The sequence below is a fragment of the Acanthisitta chloris genome, unplaced genomic scaffold (assembly GCF_000695815.1).
Source record: "Acanthisitta chloris isolate BGI_N310 unplaced genomic scaffold, ASM69581v1 scaffold34885, whole genome shotgun sequence".
NCBI lineage: Eukaryota > Metazoa > Chordata > Aves > Passeriformes > Acanthisittidae > Acanthisitta > Acanthisitta chloris.
The window spans coordinates 1-20,671 of NW_008672707.1; the positions used below are offsets into that span (position 1 = coordinate 1).

General features: G+C 39.9%; 2 protein-coding genes across 2 annotated transcripts in view; one reads left to right on the top strand and one right to left on the bottom strand.

The window, feature by feature from the left end:
* The first annotated feature begins 177 nt into the window (after nucleotides 1-177).
* On the top strand, nucleotides 178-633 carry ATOH7 (atonal homolog 7 (Drosophila)). Its single transcript, XM_009074625.1, has one exon. The coding sequence runs from the start codon at nucleotides 178-180 to the stop codon at nucleotides 631-633; it is 456 nt and encodes a 151-aa protein (XP_009072873.1).
* Nucleotides 634-10,785: 10,152 nt separating this feature from the next.
* MYPN (myopalladin) overlaps nucleotides 10,786-20,671 on the bottom strand; it is a gene marked incomplete at its 5' end in the record, with an annotated part of 35,018 nt that continues 25,132 nt past the window's right edge. The window contains 8 exons of the mRNA XM_009074626.1: nucleotides 10,786-10,955; nucleotides 13,018-13,151; nucleotides 14,610-14,775; nucleotides 15,548-15,755; nucleotides 17,219-17,345; nucleotides 17,814-17,893; nucleotides 18,801-18,950; nucleotides 19,471-19,692. Of these exons, the coding sequence (XP_009072874.1) occupies nucleotides 10,786-10,955; nucleotides 13,018-13,151; nucleotides 14,610-14,775; nucleotides 15,548-15,755; nucleotides 17,219-17,345; nucleotides 17,814-17,893; nucleotides 18,801-18,950; nucleotides 19,471-19,692 (1,257 nt within the window). The remainder of the gene's footprint in view (nucleotides 10,956-13,017; nucleotides 13,152-14,609; nucleotides 14,776-15,547; nucleotides 15,756-17,218; nucleotides 17,346-17,813; nucleotides 17,894-18,800; nucleotides 18,951-19,470; nucleotides 19,693-20,671) is intronic.

Genomic DNA, 20,671 nt, shown 5'->3' on the forward strand with positions numbered 1-20,671 from the left:
TTTATTTTATTTTATTTTATTTTATTCTTTTCAGAAGCTAAGAAAAACATTGCATCGCTGGTTTCTGGAAACAGATTGAAGAGGTGCACAGGGACGAGTGCTTTCCTTACCACTTTTTAAGATACATCATTTTTGCAAAGTAATCTTTGTGTGTGTGAAACTGAAGCTGCATCAAGTATGAAAACCTGTAAAGCCAATCCCTTGGACTCCAGCGTGGGATCAGACCCCCAGTGCAGAGGTGGGGCAGGCTGCGTTGTGAAGTGCAGTTCAGAGAGAATGGAGAATGCTGCCAAGAGGAGACTGGCTGCCAATGCCCGGGAGAGGAGACGCATGCAGGGGCTGAACACGGCCTTCGATCGCCTGAGAAAGGTCGTTCCGCAGTGGGGTCAAGATAAGAAGCTGTCCAAGTATGAGACCCTTCAGATGGCTCTGAGTTACATCATGGCTCTCACCAGGATACTTGCTGAAGCAGAGAGGTACAGTACTGAGAGAGAATGGATTAGCCTGCACTGTGAGCACTTCCACCCGGAGAGCTATCACCACTACACAGGACAGAAAGTGGCAGCGGACAGCGATCCTTACGCACAGCGAATATTCGGCTATCGCTCTGAACACTTCCAAATAGCTAATTAGAACTGCAGCAGGCCAGATGTGTAATTTAATAATTAGCGAGAGTTAATCTGCTTGACTAAGGTAATATTGGCATTATAACAGCTCATTCTTGTTCGCATCTTACACTAATTCGACAAAATAAATTTGCTTTGAGCACTTAAAATCAAAACGCATTTAAGAAAATTGAATTTATTTAATGCTGCTGGAAAGTATGCTTTTAATTTGAAATCTTTCTGACTGTTGTTTCCTAGTTCATCTAGTTAATTTGATTCTTTTATTAAATAAGCTTTCGTGTTTTCTTTTACTGTGATGAATCATGACAATATTTCTACAGATCATGGGACAGGTTGACCTGTGGTGTAACCTGTGGTGTAACCCAAGAAAACAAGTTGACCTGAACGGAATAACCCCAGGAATGAACTTCATTCCATGTTTTTCTTTTTATGTCAGCTTTAAATTTAATCTTTTGTTTGTTTTCACATAAATGGCTCCCATGGAAAAAGTTTTATAATGTACTGGCGTTCTAGTCCTCAGAGAACTAAGTTTCTTAAACTTTGTAAGTTTGACATACAGGTTCCAAGGGTGTGTAGGTTTACTTTAATCCAATTTATGGTGTCTCTTGTATGCTCGAGAAAGAGCTAGTTTGAAGTCATGGAGGGAATGTTTTATTTTCAGTGGCTGTATAAGCATATGTGATTATATACGATAAATGCGAATGCTTGCAAGAAAATAATCCAAGCGTCTAGATTTTTGTCAACTTTAAATGATTGGATTTTATTTTTTGATCTTATGTTATCTGGAAACAATAACAGATTTTGTGAATCATAAATAAAGTGTTTTCTATGCTATGTCCTCACCAACTACCTGAAATTCCTACTCTAGGAATTATTTACTGGTGGATTTTCTCCCCCAAATGTTATACTACTTTTATCACAGTCCTGGCAGTTTAATGTGCAGAAGAACCAACTAGCAAATGACACTTGGAGTGTGTGTTATGCACTTTCTGGAAAACAGCCTTTAAAAATAAGAGTGGAAAAAACGATTGAGCATTCTTGCATAGCAGTTGAGTTCCTTTTAGCCCTGGTGATATGCTGAATGGCCCTTTGTTTGCTTGCTACTGTCACTTATGGGGGATAGAGGGATCTGGGTAGAGAAGGCAGAGGAGGAAAGGAGCTTGGGAAGCTGAAAAAATGCGTAGGAGCAGGATGGCTGGGGAAGCAGATGTGTTTGTAACAGGGTGTAGGTCTGCAGGAGTTCAGCTGTTGATGCCTTTTGTGCTGGCAGCAGGCTGTGAAGCTGAAGGGTGTCTCTGCTGGTGCTGCTGTGGGGAGCCTCAGGGAACAAGCCCTCACTAGTGTTAGCCATGGGGGAGAAGGAGAAAAGGAGCTGCTGTCCCACAACAGCTGTTAGTGGGCTTCCAGCAGGGAGGGCTGGTGGGTTCCCTGCTGGCTGCTGCCATGTCTTATATTTTACAATTCTTTCAAATGGCAAATGAATAGCTTTGCTAGGAGTTATTTTCAACAATTAAGCAGCTCTCAGAGAATAACAAAAGCATTACTAGGCCCTGTTTTGGGGGAGAGGAGCTCTGCTGCAGGAGCAGTTATGTACAAAGGCCTGACCACACTGTCTGTGTTGTCCCAGAACCCTTACTGACGTCTCGTCACTGTTCCTGGGGTGGGACTTGGGTGGCTCTTGGCATGAAAGCTGCTGGGACACTTTCAGGATAGAGGCGCTGGATATTCTGAGCAACTCTCTCCTTTAAACTCTGGCATTTGGGAATTTCTTTTTTAATTTATTGTTAGCCTCACTGAAGGTAATTAATAGTCTTAATCATTAAAACGTGGGCCTTTGCTTCTTGTGAATTACATTAGATCTTTATCAGCAAGCAGGAAGCAGGTTCAGCCTTCTGGGAATATGAAGTCATGTTACTCAGAGAATTGAATTAACTGGTCTCCATCATATCGTCAAGTTAAGACTGTTTGAATATTACTCATCATTAAGTGGCAAGTTTATGTAGGCAATAAGAACTAATGCAATCCTTTAATACTTAAATGATGTGTATTTTACCCTGATTTATTAGCTGTAAACTCTAGGCAGACACTGTCTCACCTGCACTGCTAGCACAGGAGTGGGTTTTCCATGCTGAAGTGGGAAGAGATTGCAAATAAATCATGTGATTATATGACATGGAAAACTTGGTTTAGTGAAAGACAGCCTAAACCTGGGAAGGGGAATGCAGTATGAGAGGATAAATACCAGAACAGGACTGATGTGTTTCTTCACTACTGACATATGATTTGGTTTTGTGGGACAGGACATTGCAGTTTGTGTGTCATTCATGTAAAAATACTTAACATCCATTTCTCTTCCAATTTTGCTTCTTCCATACAGAATTGTGTTTTACTGCCAACTGCATATGATCCTAGATACAGTAAAAAAAATAATGGGTGAATGATTAGATGACAGTAAGCTCACATAATGAGGAACAGGCCAACACAAAACATAAAATACCTGTGCTCATGTTACCAAAGATTATTAAGAATTGAAACTGAAGTCCTAAAAAGCACTTTGGAGCAGTACACAGGTTGTGAACACTTGTAAATTAGGTCATAGTATCAGTCTCTGCTGTCGAGCAATATGAAAAGATTATAATCCCCATTCTCACAGATTTGCTTGTGCCAGTGGAAGGTGAATGTTTATTGATCCCTTTATAATAATTAGTCATATTGCTAGTGGGAAAATTGTGGGTTTATATAATTTTTGTTTCTTGGGAAGATGCAGTGTTGAGCTGGGAGTTGGGATTTCCAATTTCCTGTAGCATTGAAGGCAGCAGCACAAATTATTTATAGTGTGTAGACTGCTCTCTGTCTGTTGGTCTGTCAGTGCTTTTGGGAGAGTGAATCGGTGCGTTGGGAAAGTTCAACCATAAAAAACTCTTTCTGAAGGCAGTCTGAAAAGCAGAAAGTATCCCTGGTGATTGGGACCTCTCAAATGCAGCACCTGCTCAGCAAGTCATTGCTTTATTTTCATAGCTTTCCTGTACAAATACTTCAGTGACACTTTGTGAAATGTAAACTTGGCTGTTCAACTAGGGTTTGATTATTGTTCCCAAATAATTGTTCCCTGATGACTGTTCAGTGCTTGTCAGGTGATGGCTGTGAGCTGCCTCTGTACTGGGCTTAGGTAATTATTGCTTCTATTAGGTCTTCAAATGAAGCAAAGCTTAGATGCTCTGAGCTTGGTATGTTCTTAGTGTCTGAGTTTTGTCTGCTCATGATTTTTTGTCCCACCGAACACCAGTGCAAACCTGAAATACTTCTGTTTGTGCTATCAGTACACTGTGATTCTAGAAACACATTATTGGGGATGTTTGCTTCATTAAATATCTGTTGCATTCTACACACATACAAGTTTCACTATTGAAATTCAGTGTGAAATTCTAATGTGAACCGTTTGTGGGAAATTAACCTCTGTCCCTCTGGCAGGTTTTTCTGCAGGGTTTTTTGTTTTAAGTAGCTATAGGTACTCTACTTCTGTGATTCTTTGAATTATATCACCCTGTTTTGACATGCTCAGAGTTATTTTTGAACTAGAAACTAGTGGGATGTTTTCAACTCCAGTGACTTTTCAGTAGCTGAAAGCAGAGTTAGGGTAGCACATTCCCAAAATGTGTGTTAGTAACAAAAGTCAGTGATTTCTTCCAGTCTGAGTATTGAGGTCATCAATGGATATATATTAGTGTGTCTTACAACTCTATTTTGTTCCAATTATTTAGGTTTCTGCTTTTTATCTCACCATTTATAAGCTGTTTAGGGCTCACTCTGTTTTACTATACATATATACGTGGCAAAACTCAGGTCTTGACTGGAATTCTGCAATGATGCTACAGTACCAACTCTGAAAACTGAAATGTTACTAACCTCAGTTATAGACTTGTCAAGCCAATGACATTGCAGTTTCCTCCCCTGGGGACAGATGGTATTTTAGGGTTTAGCTGAGTTTCCTCTACCTTGTTCAGTAAACTTCCCTTCTGAAATCTTTGTGGAAGTCCTTCCTGTGATGTGATTCACTAGGCACAAATGTTTAAAAAATACGATTTCCAGGCAAATTTTTTGTTTTACGAAGGAGACTTTTGCCTTAATGTGGGTACCCTTATACTTGAGTTTCCAGTTACTTGAGCTAAGCAATATGGATGCAGTTTTCTGTCATTCAGTAGTGAAATTTACCTAAATTTTTAGCGTTCAATAAGAACTGACAGAACAGCTGCTTTTTGTTCCAAACTCTTCTATTTCTACAAAATATCCAGGTTAAAAACCAAAGGGACTGAGGATAAAGACATGTTTATTCTTGGAAGAAGCAGTCCAGTGTTTGCTCTATTACTTTGTAATAAACATGGATTTCACCTGGTACTTGGAGACTTTAAAAAAAAAAAAGCTGTACATTTTAGATTACATGTCAAGAAAATGTGGCTTTCCAAAACCCAAACCATTATTTAAACATATTTTCTACTAAAGACTAGATTGTAATATTGCCTACTGATTTTTTTTCCTAATTTCTAATTCTGTTTTCATTCATACAGAAATTAGTATGCAATATGTCTTATACAGAATTTGCTTTAAATGTCTGCATGTGTAACTCCAGGGAATCAGAGGTTCAGTTTTGACTGGCTTCCTGCAGCCTGGGGTGCATGGGAATTTTTTTCTAGAATTTCAGAATAGTCAGTATTTTTCCATTTCTTTTCAAACCCTTGTTGCCTGCTACTGGTGGACTGTGTGATCATAAAGGATGTTCAGTTTCTGAACAGAATTCCCACTGATAAAAATGGAGAACTCCACTTAAATTCACAGCACATATGGCTCAAGATTTCTTTGTACTATGTAATAAATGGTTCTTTATAGTGTACTTGAAGGCATTAATAAAAGCAGCTTGTGCTGCTCAGAGGAAATGATAAAATATGCAGGAGTCACTTTAGCTCATGGAGCTATAGCTGAGCTGCAGTGGTCTTAGCAACATTGTCTCTGACCTGGCAGGCACAGAAGTACATAGAAATCAGGTAGGAATGGAGAAACATGCTTACATAGGAAAGGAAGATCATTACCAGAAATATGGGGCCTGTTCTTTTTTTTGTCCTGTTCTCTTCTGTATCCAAGCAATAAGATCCAGGCTTCCTTCAAGTGCTGGGTTTGCATCTGCTTCTCATTTAAAATCCATTTCCAAATCTACTAGTGGACCTTTATACAAAGAATGTACTCAATCATTCAAGTTGAAGACATAGATGGGGCCGAATGAACTTCAGTGTGGTTTGTGTGTTTGATTGTCTCTCATTCCATTTTCAGCTGTTCAAGTGCTGGATACACAGCCTAGGGTTGAAAAAATGAGGCAGCCCTCTGTAGCAGACCCTGAAGCAAAGAGGAACTTGGAGCAGCGTTGGTCTCGGCCTATCGAAGGGGTGTTTGGGGGAGTGTCTGGGCCAGGCAACCAGTGATGGAGACAGGTTCTGCGTGAATTTTTGAGGCACAATGGAGTTCATCTGTGGCAGACTCTAGGCAGAAGCATATGCTTAAGCACAGGCTTTGGAGACTGATCCTCCAAGATGCTGACAATGTGGGAAGTGTATTGACCTTTTAGACATGCGAAGTTCCCTGAAAACTCCTTCACTTCTGCTCTGATGCCCCTGAGAACACTTGTTCTTTGAAACTTTGGTGAAAGGGCTGAGGTTATCCGCAAAAGGTGACATAATTTAAACCCAAAGGAAACTGACAGCAAGAATTGTTTAAAAGGGCAGCAACTTTATTTCACAACTACCTGCTGGAAGCACGGCTAGTATATAACTTGACAGCATTTTCTTATTTTCTTCTAAATAATGTAAAGTCTGATTCCATTAATCAGCTGTCCCAGCAAAGTTCTGAGAAAACTTCTGGCATTGTTGCACATTCTCACAATTACTTGAACATGTGAAGGACACAGTCTTGTATGCAACGCTGAGGCATTTATTTGTCTAAGTTCAGGTGAGACGAAAGGAAACACATTACTGAACAAGAAAGGCGTTTGGGTTTTCCTGTCATGTGCACTTAAAATATGCTTTAAAACTGACATTAATGTTTATCTTCCCAGTGAGAATGATTTTGGATCAAAAATAAAAAATACCAACTTTCATCAAGAAAAAATATAAACTAGAATTTTAAGGCTCAAAGTGAACATCTTTGTATTGGAATTAATGAGGTGATTATCAATTAATCACTTCTCCAATATGTAATAGTGTATATATTTCTTTAGGCCTTTTGTGAATCATTTGGTTTGAAAACAGTTTCCAGAAATGAATGTTTCTAAGCCTGGCAGCATTAGGAACGCAGTTCTTAAAAGAATTCATATTCCAGAGCTGTTACTTTGAGGTACCTGTGGTCACTGCACACAGTTGGGATTTGCAGTGTTTACATACGAGGATGAATACTTGGCTTTGCACATTTGCAGTGTGTGCTCTCATCTCGAGCAGACATGAGGCACTGGGGAGAGCTGCTCCACCTCCACGTGGGAGCAAAGGAACTCAATCTGGCTGTTTTAAGTCAACAAGTCTAACGACGTCAATGCAAACTGCTGTGCAATGCTGCTGCAGCTGAGTTTGCATCAATCTGGACCAAAACTTCAAAGATAAAACTTTTCCTATTGGGAATTGCAATATAGAACTTGCCATTTGTGCTCTTTGCAATATACTGTGCCTCTGATTGTATACAAAACCAGGACTAGGAGGGAATGGGAAACTAAATAAACCTACAAGATTCGGGGTCAGTGAACACTGGAGAGGTGACAAACCTGAGCATTTCTGTATTGCTCTGATACAGTGTTATGCTCCACTTTGTGGCGGTTTCATGGACTTTTGGAAGTTAATAGCTAACAGTGACATCAGTGGAAGGTCTAACATTGATTTTTGTTGCTGTGGTAGCCTGCCCTGGATAGGAGAATGAAAAGCCATGTTAGTGTGAAGGGTTATGCAGTTAGACACCAGCAAAGAGCAGGCAAGTTGTTCACAAAGAAACACAGTGACACAGGCTCTAGCACAGCTTGACACAGTAAGGTGAGGGAGTGCTGTCCTTTACAGGTCAGGAGCTCAGTGTTGTCTCTGCTGCTTACACAAGTCTTTTTCCATTGGCTTTTCTAGCACTTAATGACACAAACATAATTTTTGTGTCTTTTTCTAGCAAGTCTTCTTTGTAACGAGCACATCAGTACTACTAGTTAACAGTACTGACACCCATTCACACCAGCTGCCTTTACTGACTAATTTTGTGGGCTCAGTATATGCAGGGGAGAAATGCCTTGTAGCATTTAAAACCCAAAATGTAACAACTATAGACTATTTGGGATCAGATTCTGATTTTGTTTGTCTCAGATGCCCTGAAAATAATTAAAATTACTGACTTCTGTATCATGTAGGAAAATGTGATGGGGTTTGATCCTTTTGCTAGTAAATACTGTCCAGGAGAGAATGTTATCGTTCAGCTGACAGATTTTGACGATCCACTTTCTGTAGCCTAACTCTCGGTGAGTTTTCTGAGGCTATTTCTTGAATGACTAAGGATTAATCTATTTTACACAGATCTTCGGGAAAAGTCTTTCAGCAGTAACTTCTTGTCCTTCCACTTCCTAAGAACTGAATGTACATTTTAAAACAAATTGTACCACTTAATCCTCAGCTTGTCAGTTCTAATGATACGGGTTTGGAGACATGCCACTGAAATTGCAAAGAAAAGGTGGAGAGATATGGTTTACATATTTGCACTGTGCACTTTGTATTTTAGATTGCGCTGAGTTTTTGGGTGTGGTCTGATGCTGCAGAATTTGAGAACCGCTACTGCTGTCAGTAATACTGATCAGTGTGATTCTAGCACTGTAACTAGACAATTGCCATAGTGAGCACTAATACTCCTTTCTTCAAAACTGTGCAAAGAACTCTGATTCAAGTGATCACTCTTGTGGCTGGACTTGCCTAATGGGATATATCCCAGTAAAAAAGGAAAAGTTTGTGCTTGCTTTAATTCTTAGTTTCTACTCAGTTGGCAGATAACTGAATCCACACACGGTATTCAGACAGGCAGTGGAAAGTAAAATACTTTAGGAAGCACAGAGTGATTTAGGTCTGAAGAAAGCTCAGGAGGTCAGTCTGGTCCAACCCCTTACTCACAGCCAGGCAAGGGAGCCACAGGGGACTCGGAGCAGGCAATCTCCTGACTGAACCTGTGCTGGGGATGAAGCCTAATGGCTAGTATATAACCTGCAATACTGTAGATCAAAATCTACTCTTCAGTTCTGGCATGAAATATAGGAAGACCAGGGATGTAGATGGGAGTAGAGTTCGATCTTTCATGTCTTTATTTCCTACCTTCCCACTACCCAACACCGCTGGATTAAACAATCTAATAATTTTCCTTGGATTATTTTCTCAAGAGTAGTAACTAATAAGGAAAACTTTTAAATTTGGGTTGCCCAATTCTGACTCAGTTTAGGTTTAGTTTTGGAATCCCTAAGCCATCCTAAAAACGAGTGAAGATAAGGGGAGCAGTAGATTCTCTGTCCTGGAAAATCAGACCCACAGTGTCTTAAATTGGGCACCTCATAACTGAAGTCACTTGAATCAATGCATCACTTACAATAGCAATTAGTTTTATTTTGTTTGCCAGAGAAGAGGAGGTACAACATGAGCAACAACTGGGACAACAAAAGCTGTATTGTGGGAAACCCAGTGAAAGGGTCTCTCTTTCTTAGTCTCTCATATTCTTTTGCTCTTCAGATAACTCCGTATTGTTTTCTTTGCATATGTAGTTTTTTTAAGTTACATTTTTAAATTTGACAAGACCCAAATAAGGTCTAAAATGAAAATATCTGTTCTTTTTTTCATTACTGTGACTTTGATCAGGACTTTGTTACATTCTCCAACTATGTTGAAAGCACTAAGAACTGCTTGAAAACGAGGCGAGGGTTAGCAGTACTTTAAAGATCTTAAATATTCACGGATTCTAAGGGCTGGAAGGGATTAATGCAACTGTATAGATGCTAAATATATTTTAATTCATCAGTAGGTGCTGTTCCTTAACACCTTCAGTTGATTTTTTTCCAGTAATTTGCCTTATTTATTACTACTATTAGTTACAGTGGGGTTTTTTTAGCTCTTTGCACATAACTATTGCTTAACATCTTAAGTTTCGTAGATTAAGAGAATTTTCTGTCTTTATAGCAGACACCACACTTCTGATCATTTCCTAACTGATGATGATAATTCCTTTTCAGTTGGTAATAAAATTAACTAGATGGTAGATGCAGATTGAAAAATAGGGAAGAGAGACTGATATTTAAAATCCATGAAGTTACAAGCTTGATGTCGTTTGTGTTAAAGTGGAGGATCACTAACATGGTAAAGAAAAAGGTGTGAAGTACATTTGGAAAACAGTTCCAGCTATGAGGTCTGGAGAACATGCTTCCAACAAAAGGAATTTTGGTTTCCTATGTTAGCATCATGTACACATGCCCTGTACCTTACTTTATGAACCCTTACACCATGAGCACACAGTTCATGGAGTGCACACACACACACAAACATAAATATTTAGGGTATGCAGCTGTACCTACCTGAAATACTATATTTAGCTAGTCTGGAGTTCAAAAATTCTAAGATTATCTGGCATAATAATCATATATAAAAATGAATTACATCTTTTCCCTTTAACTTGTGCTTTATGATTATTTGGCATGTTTTTAGAATTACATTCAAAGTCTTGCTGTTTACCCTCATTCAGGATTGTTGTTACTGTGGTGTCAGTGTTTTCGCTGGCAGTATTCCAGCTAATCCTCATCAATCCTTACCATGGCAGCTACAGTGCAGTAGCTTTAATTCAAGCAGTAAAAGTGGTATTGGCTTTTAGGTGCTGAAAATTATGTTTACTACACAGTTCTGAATTTATTGCACAACACTCCATACCACAATTATCCTGCATTAAAATAATACGCGAAAGTCTCGTACGATATATTACTTGCAACACTGGCAGCAGCAGTACACTTAATTAAAAACAAGTTGCTTGTAAACCTTGAGCATCTTGATTTGTACCTCTTTTTTTTTTTTTTAAAGTATTTTTTCACAGTTCAGGTATCTCTGCAGGTGTAATTGGAACAAGTGTTTGCTTTTCAAAGTTCTTCACTCTCCACCAGCTTTTGGGTTGGGGATGGAAACAGCATAGGGCTCTCAGTGGCCGGAAAGGCAGAGAAGATGTCAAGGCCCTGACCGGCGAGGTTGGCGTACCGGCTGCCACCGCCTCTCAGTTTCAGTGGTTGTGGAATCTGACGGTGCCACTGAGCTGAAGCAACAGAAACAGAATGGGCTGGATAAACCTCTAATTAGGTTTGCAATGAAACAACAGAAATCAATACACACACACCTGAAAATTTGCCTTCAGTGTCCTTGAAGAGAGCACAGCATTGCTGTTCTCTGTTTTAGGGTCTGTTCCTTCCAGTATTATTACTGATGAAGTTTTTACGTTGGGTATTTTTATTGAAGTCTACAGATAGAACTCTATCCCTGTTCAGTTCAATGGCAGCTTTTACATGGATTTCACTAAGCCCAGAATTTAACGACTGAATCTTTGGAGCCTTCTCCAGAGATCTTGCAGTCAGAACTATAGACATATGATAGCACAAACAGAGATGGACAGGACTCTGATTTTGTACTGCTTCCCCCTCTGGAGGCTTCTCTTGCTGATACTTCTTTTGGTGCTATTTAATTTCACGGCAATAATATAGGGAATTTTGAAAAGGAATTAATTACAATTTTTATTGCCCTTTACTACTTACAACTAGTAACATTTCCTAGAAAGAAATGTAATCCAAAGGCACATATTCAGTAATTTAAAAGTAACATTCAACATGTTCCCATATGAACAAATACCACTACAATTTTGTAAGAATATTTAGCTATTATATAATATCTAACAGTTGTCATTCTTAAAGCACTTCAGAAAAGGGAAAATTATCTTTGCCTGTATTCATACAAAACTTGGAGGTCTGCATCCGAATTAGGAAAACATATCTGTCAGCAGTTAGAATGAAAGGGTGGAAGTTCAGGGTCCAGTAGTCTAAGAGTATTTTAGTGTGGGAGACTACAGTCTACATGTTAGGCATTGATAGGAAATGTCTTTCCGTGCTGAATTTTGACCCTGTATATCTGGAAATATTTGAAGAAGAGCCTTCTTTTTTTTTGCAGCCCCTGATCTGTTTCTACTTGAATTCCTTTTTTATTATTATTTTTTCTTTGTGCACAGAACTGCAAATATCAGACCACATTTTCAGTCCCCCAACCCCACCCACTCAAAAGAGCACACAGAAAAATTAATTCTGTCACTCACTTTGGCGTATGACCTAGGTATTTTGGAAAATATGGTTGGAATCAGGAAGCATTTCTTGCTTTCCATATTTTTCTCGTTTGTGCCTAGAATCCTTCGTATGAAAACTAAATTTATGTCTTTCAGCATTTAGATACGTAAGGAATTCTTTTCCATTCTCTGTGACCTCCTGGGCCGGGTCTGTCCCCAGCCCCTGCTGATCCTGCGTTCCCGTGGCTGTGCCACCTCAAGGTGGCAGGAGCTGACAGAGATGCACTGGTGACTTGTTATCCCAGATAATTACGTGGTTTTCAAAATAAAAATTAGAAGTACAAATTTGAAAACATGGTGGGGTTTTTTTCCTGTGAGTGTCTAGTTATAATCCAACAGTTTGTGGAATATTTTTTCTGTTTTATTATACTGCATAAGTGATCAAAGTACTCTCTTGCTCTAGATAAATTGCTTTAACTCTTCAGCTCTTTCATCTTGCATAGATAACAGAGTAGTTAAATGATGTGCTGTAGTTCTTGTAGTGGGCTGGGGCCTCATTAGTCCTAGACAAATGTATTAGATGTAAATGAGCCTCCATCAATTAGGCTTGGCTTGCATCATACATGCTCCGTTGAAGAAAGGGGCTGCTCTCCTGTGCAGTTTATTGCTCCTTCTCAAGTCAGGGCTGAGGCACAGACACGTGTCAGAGGGAATAGAGTTATGGTTCAAACTGAACACTTGTTTATGGTATTCTTATATCTCTAGGGAATTTGGAAGGTGGGAAATGGGAGCAGAGAATATTGTTCTCTACTCCTCTGTTTTGGTTTTTTTTTACCTTGCTGCCTTTAAACTGATGCAGCAGAGCTAATGTGGCCATTTAGCTGTATCATTATACCTCCTTGTGAGGGCCTTATAAAGCTGTGGCCATGCTGTGACACTCATTTCTAATCCATGTCAAAAGCAGGAATTTACGGACGAGGAAGGGGGTGAGGGCTGGGATCAGTCAAAGAAAATAAATTCAGGTTTGTTTTATGTCCTCTCCAGTACCTACCGTATATGTCAAGCCGAGCAGTACAAGAGACAATACCAGCTTCGTTCTTGGCAGACAGGGTGTACCAGCCAGCATCTGCTTTCTTGGCAGGCTGGATGAGGAGGCAGACATACCCTGTGGTATCTTGATGCATGCTGGGAAAACAAGTGTTTGGGAATTAGAGCATATCAACTTCGAGATCTGAAAATATATTGAATAGATATAATTACTGTTCTCAAAAAATGAGCAGTCCGAGACATTTATAGTCAATAGATTTGGTTTTAGTATGGCCTCGAACAACGAGCAGAGTAGCTGAAATCCGTTCTGGATCCTCTCTGTTGTGCACAGCCATGGTGTGACAGTGGGAGCTGAATTGCTGCTGCTCTGTATGTATTAATGCTGGAGTTATTTATTGACCTCCAATGAACTAAACCCATGCAAAGCTGTGGCACAGTCATACTGTATTATTTCCCAGTTCAGAAGCTGGAAGAGTAACGTAACAGAACACCAAGAACACTTGTACAACTGTCATTCCTCTGCTGAGGTGAAGCGAAAACTTGTCTTCTAAGCTTTTGTGAAACAGCTGGAAACGAGGTATTTTAGGAGAGTTTTTCATTTTACATTAACTGCAGTGTTAGCATGTGTGTAACTATGATTCCTATGAAAGTACCAGTACTTGAGGTAAATCCTTCAGCAATCTGCCTAGAGGCAGAGGAATAAAGAACACAGGCTATAGAAGATCAAAGTCAGGTGGGCTTCTTGGAGAGGGACAGTGGTCTCTGAGTGAGGGCAAGGAGACCACTGAAAGAGCTTTCCAAGTAAGCTTTCCCCCGTGGGAGGTGTGCATCCGGAACAGGAGCTGCGGCAGAGCCAGCCGACGTCCCGAGAGGCAAGGAACGCGTGGCCCTTCTTGATCTCAGGGATCGTTAACTGGAGCCAAGTGAAATAAAATACTAAAAATCAGATATAGACTGAAGTAGAAATCTTAAAAAATTAATGAAAGCAATTAATGTCTCATTAATTACAGCCAGGCACATTATTTCAGCAGCTTTTCTTTTGCCAAACCTAAAAAATTATGATGTATTTGCAAGAGCTGAACCTGAACATTGTTGGATTTTGCAAGCATGGATCAAAGTCTTTGCTTTGTTTGTGACCAACTTTGTTATCAGTCTCTGTATCTGATGTGATAAACTCTCTATTACCCAATGCTCTGGGGCACTCAGAACCATGTTCTAGCTGTTCGGAGTTTGAATTCATATGTAGTTAGAACTAAACCAAGGAAAAAATAGTTCAGAGAGAATATGTTGCTAAAATGCATTAACATACCGTATCATGGTATCTTTGATAAGGAGACTCATCAGCTCTGTCAGGCCTATGGCCCCAAAGCTCTGTCCCCACTCTCTGAAGCAGTGGGGTGTCATGCTCCGTGCCTTTGTTCTGAACCCAGCAAATTGCCATGGTTCACCTCATGGAGGAGCGAGCTTTTCACACCTTCTTGGGGGTGAAAGAAGTCGCTTTACAAACACCACTCTCTGTATTTATCACACAAATTTTCAGGGAAACAATTGGTCCAGCCACAAGAAACTCCAAGCAGGGGTATGACAGTACTTTACCTCATCCTCTCTCTGTTGGATGGGATGGTCTCATTATCCTTCTTCCAGTAAAATATGGGGGGTGGCATTCCCACAACTCTGCATTCTAATCTGATGGGATACCCTTCTGGAACACCACAGTTCTGAAGCTTCTCCAGAAACATAGGAGCTCTTTTTACTTCCTTTGCTGGAAAAACAGTTTTTGAACAGCAGCTGTTTTATTCTTTGTTTCACTTTGAACAGTATGGAAGAACATGATCAAAAATTATTCTTGTGATATCAAAATAGATTGTGAATTTTTAGTAGGGTATTGGAAGGAAAGTGAAATGCCATGACATAGCCTCTGTAAGGGAACATAAAAGGCAAAACTGAAGTTCATAAAGGAGTGTATGCATATCTAATGGGTCTAAGCATACTGCCAGTGCAGGAAATTAATGCCAGATCTATGAATTTCAATGTCTCGAATTTTGTAAGACTTTATTAGAGAGCAGCATTCAGATTTACATTATTTTATTTTAAAACATTTTAAAAACTAGTAAGATTTGGACTGAAATCTAGGAGACCTCAACAAAGAATCATAGAATTCTGGAGATTGGAATGGACCTTACAGATCATCTAGTCCCAGCCCCCTGCCCTGGAGTTCATATATTGTCAATTCAAACCCTAAGCATTTTCTGGGGAGAAAATTAAGAACGTCATTTTGCCCAGACAAGAGAGAGAGGTAAGGTGATGATGAGACAGAATTCTTACAGCTTTCTGTCAGTGACAGGAGTGCACCTGTCAGCTGAGCAGCAGGTCCATTTCTCTCCATCAGCTGAGCTTTATAGCTGTTGGAGTCTCCTGCTCTCAGTGCATTAGCTATTTATTTATACTTCTCTGTATGGAAACTACGTCAGGTAAGTTGAAGAAGTGCACACAAATAACTTTGTCACTGTGACTAGTTTTTTGATGTTTCTTACCTACAACAGTGAGCTCCAGACTAAATGAATTTTGTCCTGTTTTATTAGTGGCAAGGCAAGTGTAAGTTCCAGCATCGTTTTGGGAGAGAGGGTCGATGAGCAAAGAGTGGACTCCAGTCTCTCTGACCAGTATCTTGTGGGTGCCGTCTGGTAGTACAGGTTTGCCATTCAGGAGCCACATCAGGTCTGGAGTTGGTAACCCACTCACCTAGCAGACAGTGAAACAGCTACAGACTGACGTCCAACTGACAGATAGAGTTTAGTAAAGTCATAGGTAGGCCTTTTGTTCAGATACCATCTGAATCAGGTCAAAATCTAGAGCAGAAAGATTTTTTCTTTTAAAAAATTATTTCTCAGCTTCTGTTTGTCTGCTGAATAGTTCCAAAGGGGAGAAAACCAGAAAACAGTCAAGCAAGAAGAGAAAAATATACATGAAATGCCTAAGATTTTCTGAGGCAGAAACTTGGTAATATGAGATTCCCAAAAGACTCCCAATAATCTGCTACTTTTCCTTTTTTTTGTCTGAGTATAAACCAAAACCCTGGATCTAAAACACCGCAGAGCTGAATAGAGATGAAAAGGAGTTCTATACAAAGGACATTGTATTTCATAAAATTGGATGAAGAATGCTATAATACGTTGTAGCTGTTGAACTGATATGCTTTAGAACACTACAGTGTCAGATTTTTAGAAGATTATTAGACTGTATTATATTAAAAACCATTATAGGCAGCAGTACTCATGTCTAAAAAACTGCTTTCCAAACAATATTTTACCAACCAGAGAAGGAGGGAATAGAAATTGCCTGAACGAGGACTGCTCTCTTCCAGAGTTGTGAGACACCACGCGTGCTTTAAGGTTTCACAAGCTCTGCCAGGATAGTAGAGCTAGGATAGCAGAGCTAGGAATAACCAAATTCTTTGTCATGCTCCCTAGTAAACTTGACTCCATAGAATAAGTAGTAATGAATTTTGTTCATCTTCAGGGCCTTAACTCATGCTTCAGAGCTTCTACTCTCTTCAGGGCGGGAGACAATCTGGAGCACGGAAGGGGTCAGCACTACGACCTTTGCTGTGCTACTGGGACATAGAGAGGCTACCAAAATATGTTGGAGCAGATGATTTCTTAAAGGAGTTCAGTAACAGGAAGTTCACTACGTGTACTCTAATCTCTGACAACTCTCATGTTGGGATTTGAGTTGGTGAATGGGGATGTTTCTGCATCTGTACATGCTGGGGAAGCATAAAATGAACTGGGCCTGCCTTCTTTTCAGGGAATATTAATCTTAAGGAATTCAGTCCAATACAATGGAAACGTTTGTTTGAGCACAGTACAACATGCCGAATCCTCTCTTTCTCGTGGTTTCATGCTCTTCTGGAGTTTGTACTGTTAAAGGACACAATGAACATATCCAGTAATTTAAACAACCTTGCAAGTGAGTCTTCTGGTTTTGGGTTGTGTTTTCTGTGTTCTTCATTCCATAAAGCATGTGTTCAAAAGAAATCCCTGGCAACAGCTCAGAGATAATGGCAATAAGAAATAGTTTTAAAAAATGAAGCATTAAAACTTGAATGGAAAATGTTCATGTGTGCAATAAAGAACATGAAAACACCTAGCAACCCATGTACAGAGGTAGGGGAAGTGAGAATGCACAGAGGAACCAGTTAATACCTTACAATCCAATCTACAAAGTCGCCCTTCGTGCGCTACCATGTCACCTGGAGCCTGCAGAAAGTATGGCCTGAAAAAGCGTTCTTGAACTGCCTCCTTGTCCCCTTCTGGCACCCGGGGCCGTGTTCTGCAACACAGAAACCACGTGTCTTTTTGGAAGTCAAACATTTTTCCTAATGCTTAAAAAATTGGGAGAACGGATGAAGAGATAGCTTGAGTTACATAAAAGAGCAGAAAGGCATGGACTGATTGTAATTTAATTCCTACGTATTTTCAATTTAGAGAGATTATCAAGTTGACTGTGTGGTGTAGTATCCTTGGATTCCCAAGCTGGCCCTTGCTACTTTTTACTTTTTGGCTGAACTTCATCTTGCCTTTAGCTCCACTGCCACAGGTAAATGAAATCAGACTTAAACTTCCCTCTGTATGAGGATGACCTTAAGAAGTAGTGCAATACAGAAGTGACCTGTTGGGAGGGAACTGCTGCTGTTATTTCCATTTTATGGTTGAGGACTAAAATTCAATGAGTGCACAGTTATTTTGGATGACTTCACTCAGGAGCGTAAAGAAGGTCTGAAGGACTTATTTCTTTCACCTGTGAGGCTGACTTGTTGGTATTCGGCCCCGAACAAGGACACTTTGAACCATCAGGTGGCCTGAACAACTGATTCTCCCCTGCAAATCACAATGGAAACAGAATTAATAGCTCGTTTCATTTCAGTTTATAAATACTGAACATTTACAATGCATTAGGATTTATTTTTATAAAGTAGCTGAACTATAGTGTAAATATTACTTTTCCAAAGCAAATGCTCTTAGCCTGCAGTGGAGTGCAGTTGGAGCAGGGGTTTCATTGTGTTTCTGGAGCAGTGTCTTTCTCAGGCTCTTCCAGGCTGTGGCAATGTGTTCAGCAGTGCTGCTGTGTGAAGCAGCTTCAGCAGTGCCTGTCCCTGCTTGTTTATTCCTGCCACAGCTACTGCCTGCTAGTGCCTTTGTACTGGCATATTTGTTTATGCAGTCACACAGAACTGTAAAGAAATGTAATTCAGAAAAAAAAGGAAAGATTTAAACTGGAAAAAGTTGCCTGATCTGCTTGAATGTACTTCTAAATAAGCAATTAAACTAGCACATGGGGTGAAGGAGAATGGTATTGAGGGATCAGAGTGTTTCCAGATCCACATCTTTGCATCCTAGATAAAGAATAATTGTGTTTGGTAACACTTGCAAATTTGATGTAACTTTTTGTTTCTCCTTGCTCTATTCTTTCTGCATGAAATGTCGAGTCTGCCTTGCCACCGCATCTCAAAAGGTATCTACCAGCAACAGGGGATGGGCAGAAGACAGAGGCAGGAGTTATTAATGTGAAAAAATGTCATTAATGATTTAGACTTGATGTGTAAGAATAGGGGAGTAGTTTTATCAGTCTTCTTTACATGGTTTCCTTTTCTGTGCTCTGAAGCATCTGATTTGTGATACAGTCACCACTCAGTGTCAGACCAGGTGGCCCAATCTGTGTTTCTACGAACCTATATTAGAAAAAGACAAAACAAGCATTTTTGCAAAGGAAAATAAAACACCTTACTTGTGGGTTTGCAGCCATAATCGTATAGTTGCCATCATCATCATTAGTAGCAGCATCAATATGTAAAGAACATGTTCCATCTTCTTCTCTGTTCATTTTGAAATGTGTGTTTTTCTTTGAAATCTGCTTGCCATCCTTGAACCAGTATACCTGCAGTGATTAGACCCCCCCGCCTGTGACTTAACACTTGCCCTGTAGTGGAATAGTGGCTAAAAAAATATAGGTAAGAACATGACATAAGTGAACCAACAGCTAGTAAAAATTTTGGATTATAAGCTTTGCAGATCAGTTACAATGTGAAATAAAATGATCCCAGGTTGAACTCTGAGGGCTGCTTATCATAGCTGGGCCTGTCAGATTCTCTTTTCTTGGCTACAGGCACATTAGTGGTTGTCTCAGATCAGTTCTCATCTTTCTGAGTGGTAAACTTTCTGGGGGTTTGTGAGGTCTGTATCTCTTGAAGCCATATGGTTGTGAGGCAGTCCCTATATTATCAAGGCCCGATACATGCTCAAGAGCAGGCATTGTTAATTTAGAAAGTGAGTTGGAAGTTATTAGTTTTAGAACTCTTTCCACAGAGCCATGTTCTTAGGAGTGAAACTTTCCAGAGAGGGGTATAGGGAATAGTAGGTAGTTGGTTTTTATTCTGCTACCAGTGACAATGACCTACCTTGGGAACAGGTATTCCAACAATTTTGCAGGTGAATGTAATAGCAGATCCTTCCATTACCCGGAAATGCTTGAGTCTCTTGTCAAAGATAGGTGCTATGTATTTGCCCATAGGGATTTCCTCGTGCTGAACTTCGTCATCTGATTCATCCACTGGTGTACGCTCAAGGCGAAATTCTATTTCATTCATCAGCCTCTGCTCAAAGCTTGAAATCCTGTACTCCTGCAGGGAGAGAGGGGCACAGTTTGGAACAAGGCCAGTCGTGTTCTGGAGTATCTGCAGTCACTGGCACTTTCAGACTAATTCTAAAAGCCCATGTCATCTAGGACATCCCTGAAATAGTCTGAATTTGGTCTGCCGACACAGTTCTCACAGCATCTTAAGTTTGCAGAATGTAACTGATGAAACGGAGTTTTTTCAAGGGCAGCAAAAAAAATCAAACATGTAATTCCTCTGAGTCCCTGTGTAAAAATGATACTCTTGCACACTCTCGATCAAAAAAGTTCTTTGAAACATACCAAATTTTGAGGATCTTGTGTTCAAATATTAGTCATGTGCTAATTATTGGAATGAATGCTGCTGTGTATTTTAATTCATAATTAAATAAGGGAAACTATACCTCCTAAAAGAGAAATCTAGGAAGAAAGTGCAGTATTTTCAGAGTAATTTACCTGCAGGTTAAAACTTGACCATATTTCTAGCTGGTATAACTGAGAAAGCAAAATACACCATGTTCAAATCCTTAGAAGGTTAAACAGATGATGCAAGAAAACCAGTATATTCCCTACCTAAATTACCATTTCTAGGTAGTTTGGTGTGATTATGAAGCTTCTCCTAATCCCATGAAGTCAGTTAGAAACTTCTCGTTACTTAGCTGTTACGCATGAAGAAATCTCGTCTAGACCAAGAGGCATTTGACTAAATGTCTCCTGCTGTGACCTGTGAAGCATCAGGCCAACAGCCATCTTCAGTTTTTGACACCAGTGTTTCTCCTGGGCATCATGGAGCACTACAGGTACACCTGAATGGACTCCTCAGGTAGCAGACAGTGCCTGGCTGCACTAACATGCACAGCTGCAAGACTGTCTTGCTCAAGTCATTACAGACCCACTCCTTTGGGGAAGCTTGTATTATCATATGTAGGCCTGTAGTCAGTTTGCTCAGGATTTGTGGAGTTTGTAAGTCCAGAGCTTGCATTCCT

Bases quoted from the DNA above. Each gene is read 5' to 3' on its own strand.
- ATOH7 (XM_009074625.1), top strand. From the start codon at position 178: ATGAAAACCTGTAAAGCCAATCCCTTGGACTCCAGCGTGGGATCAGAC.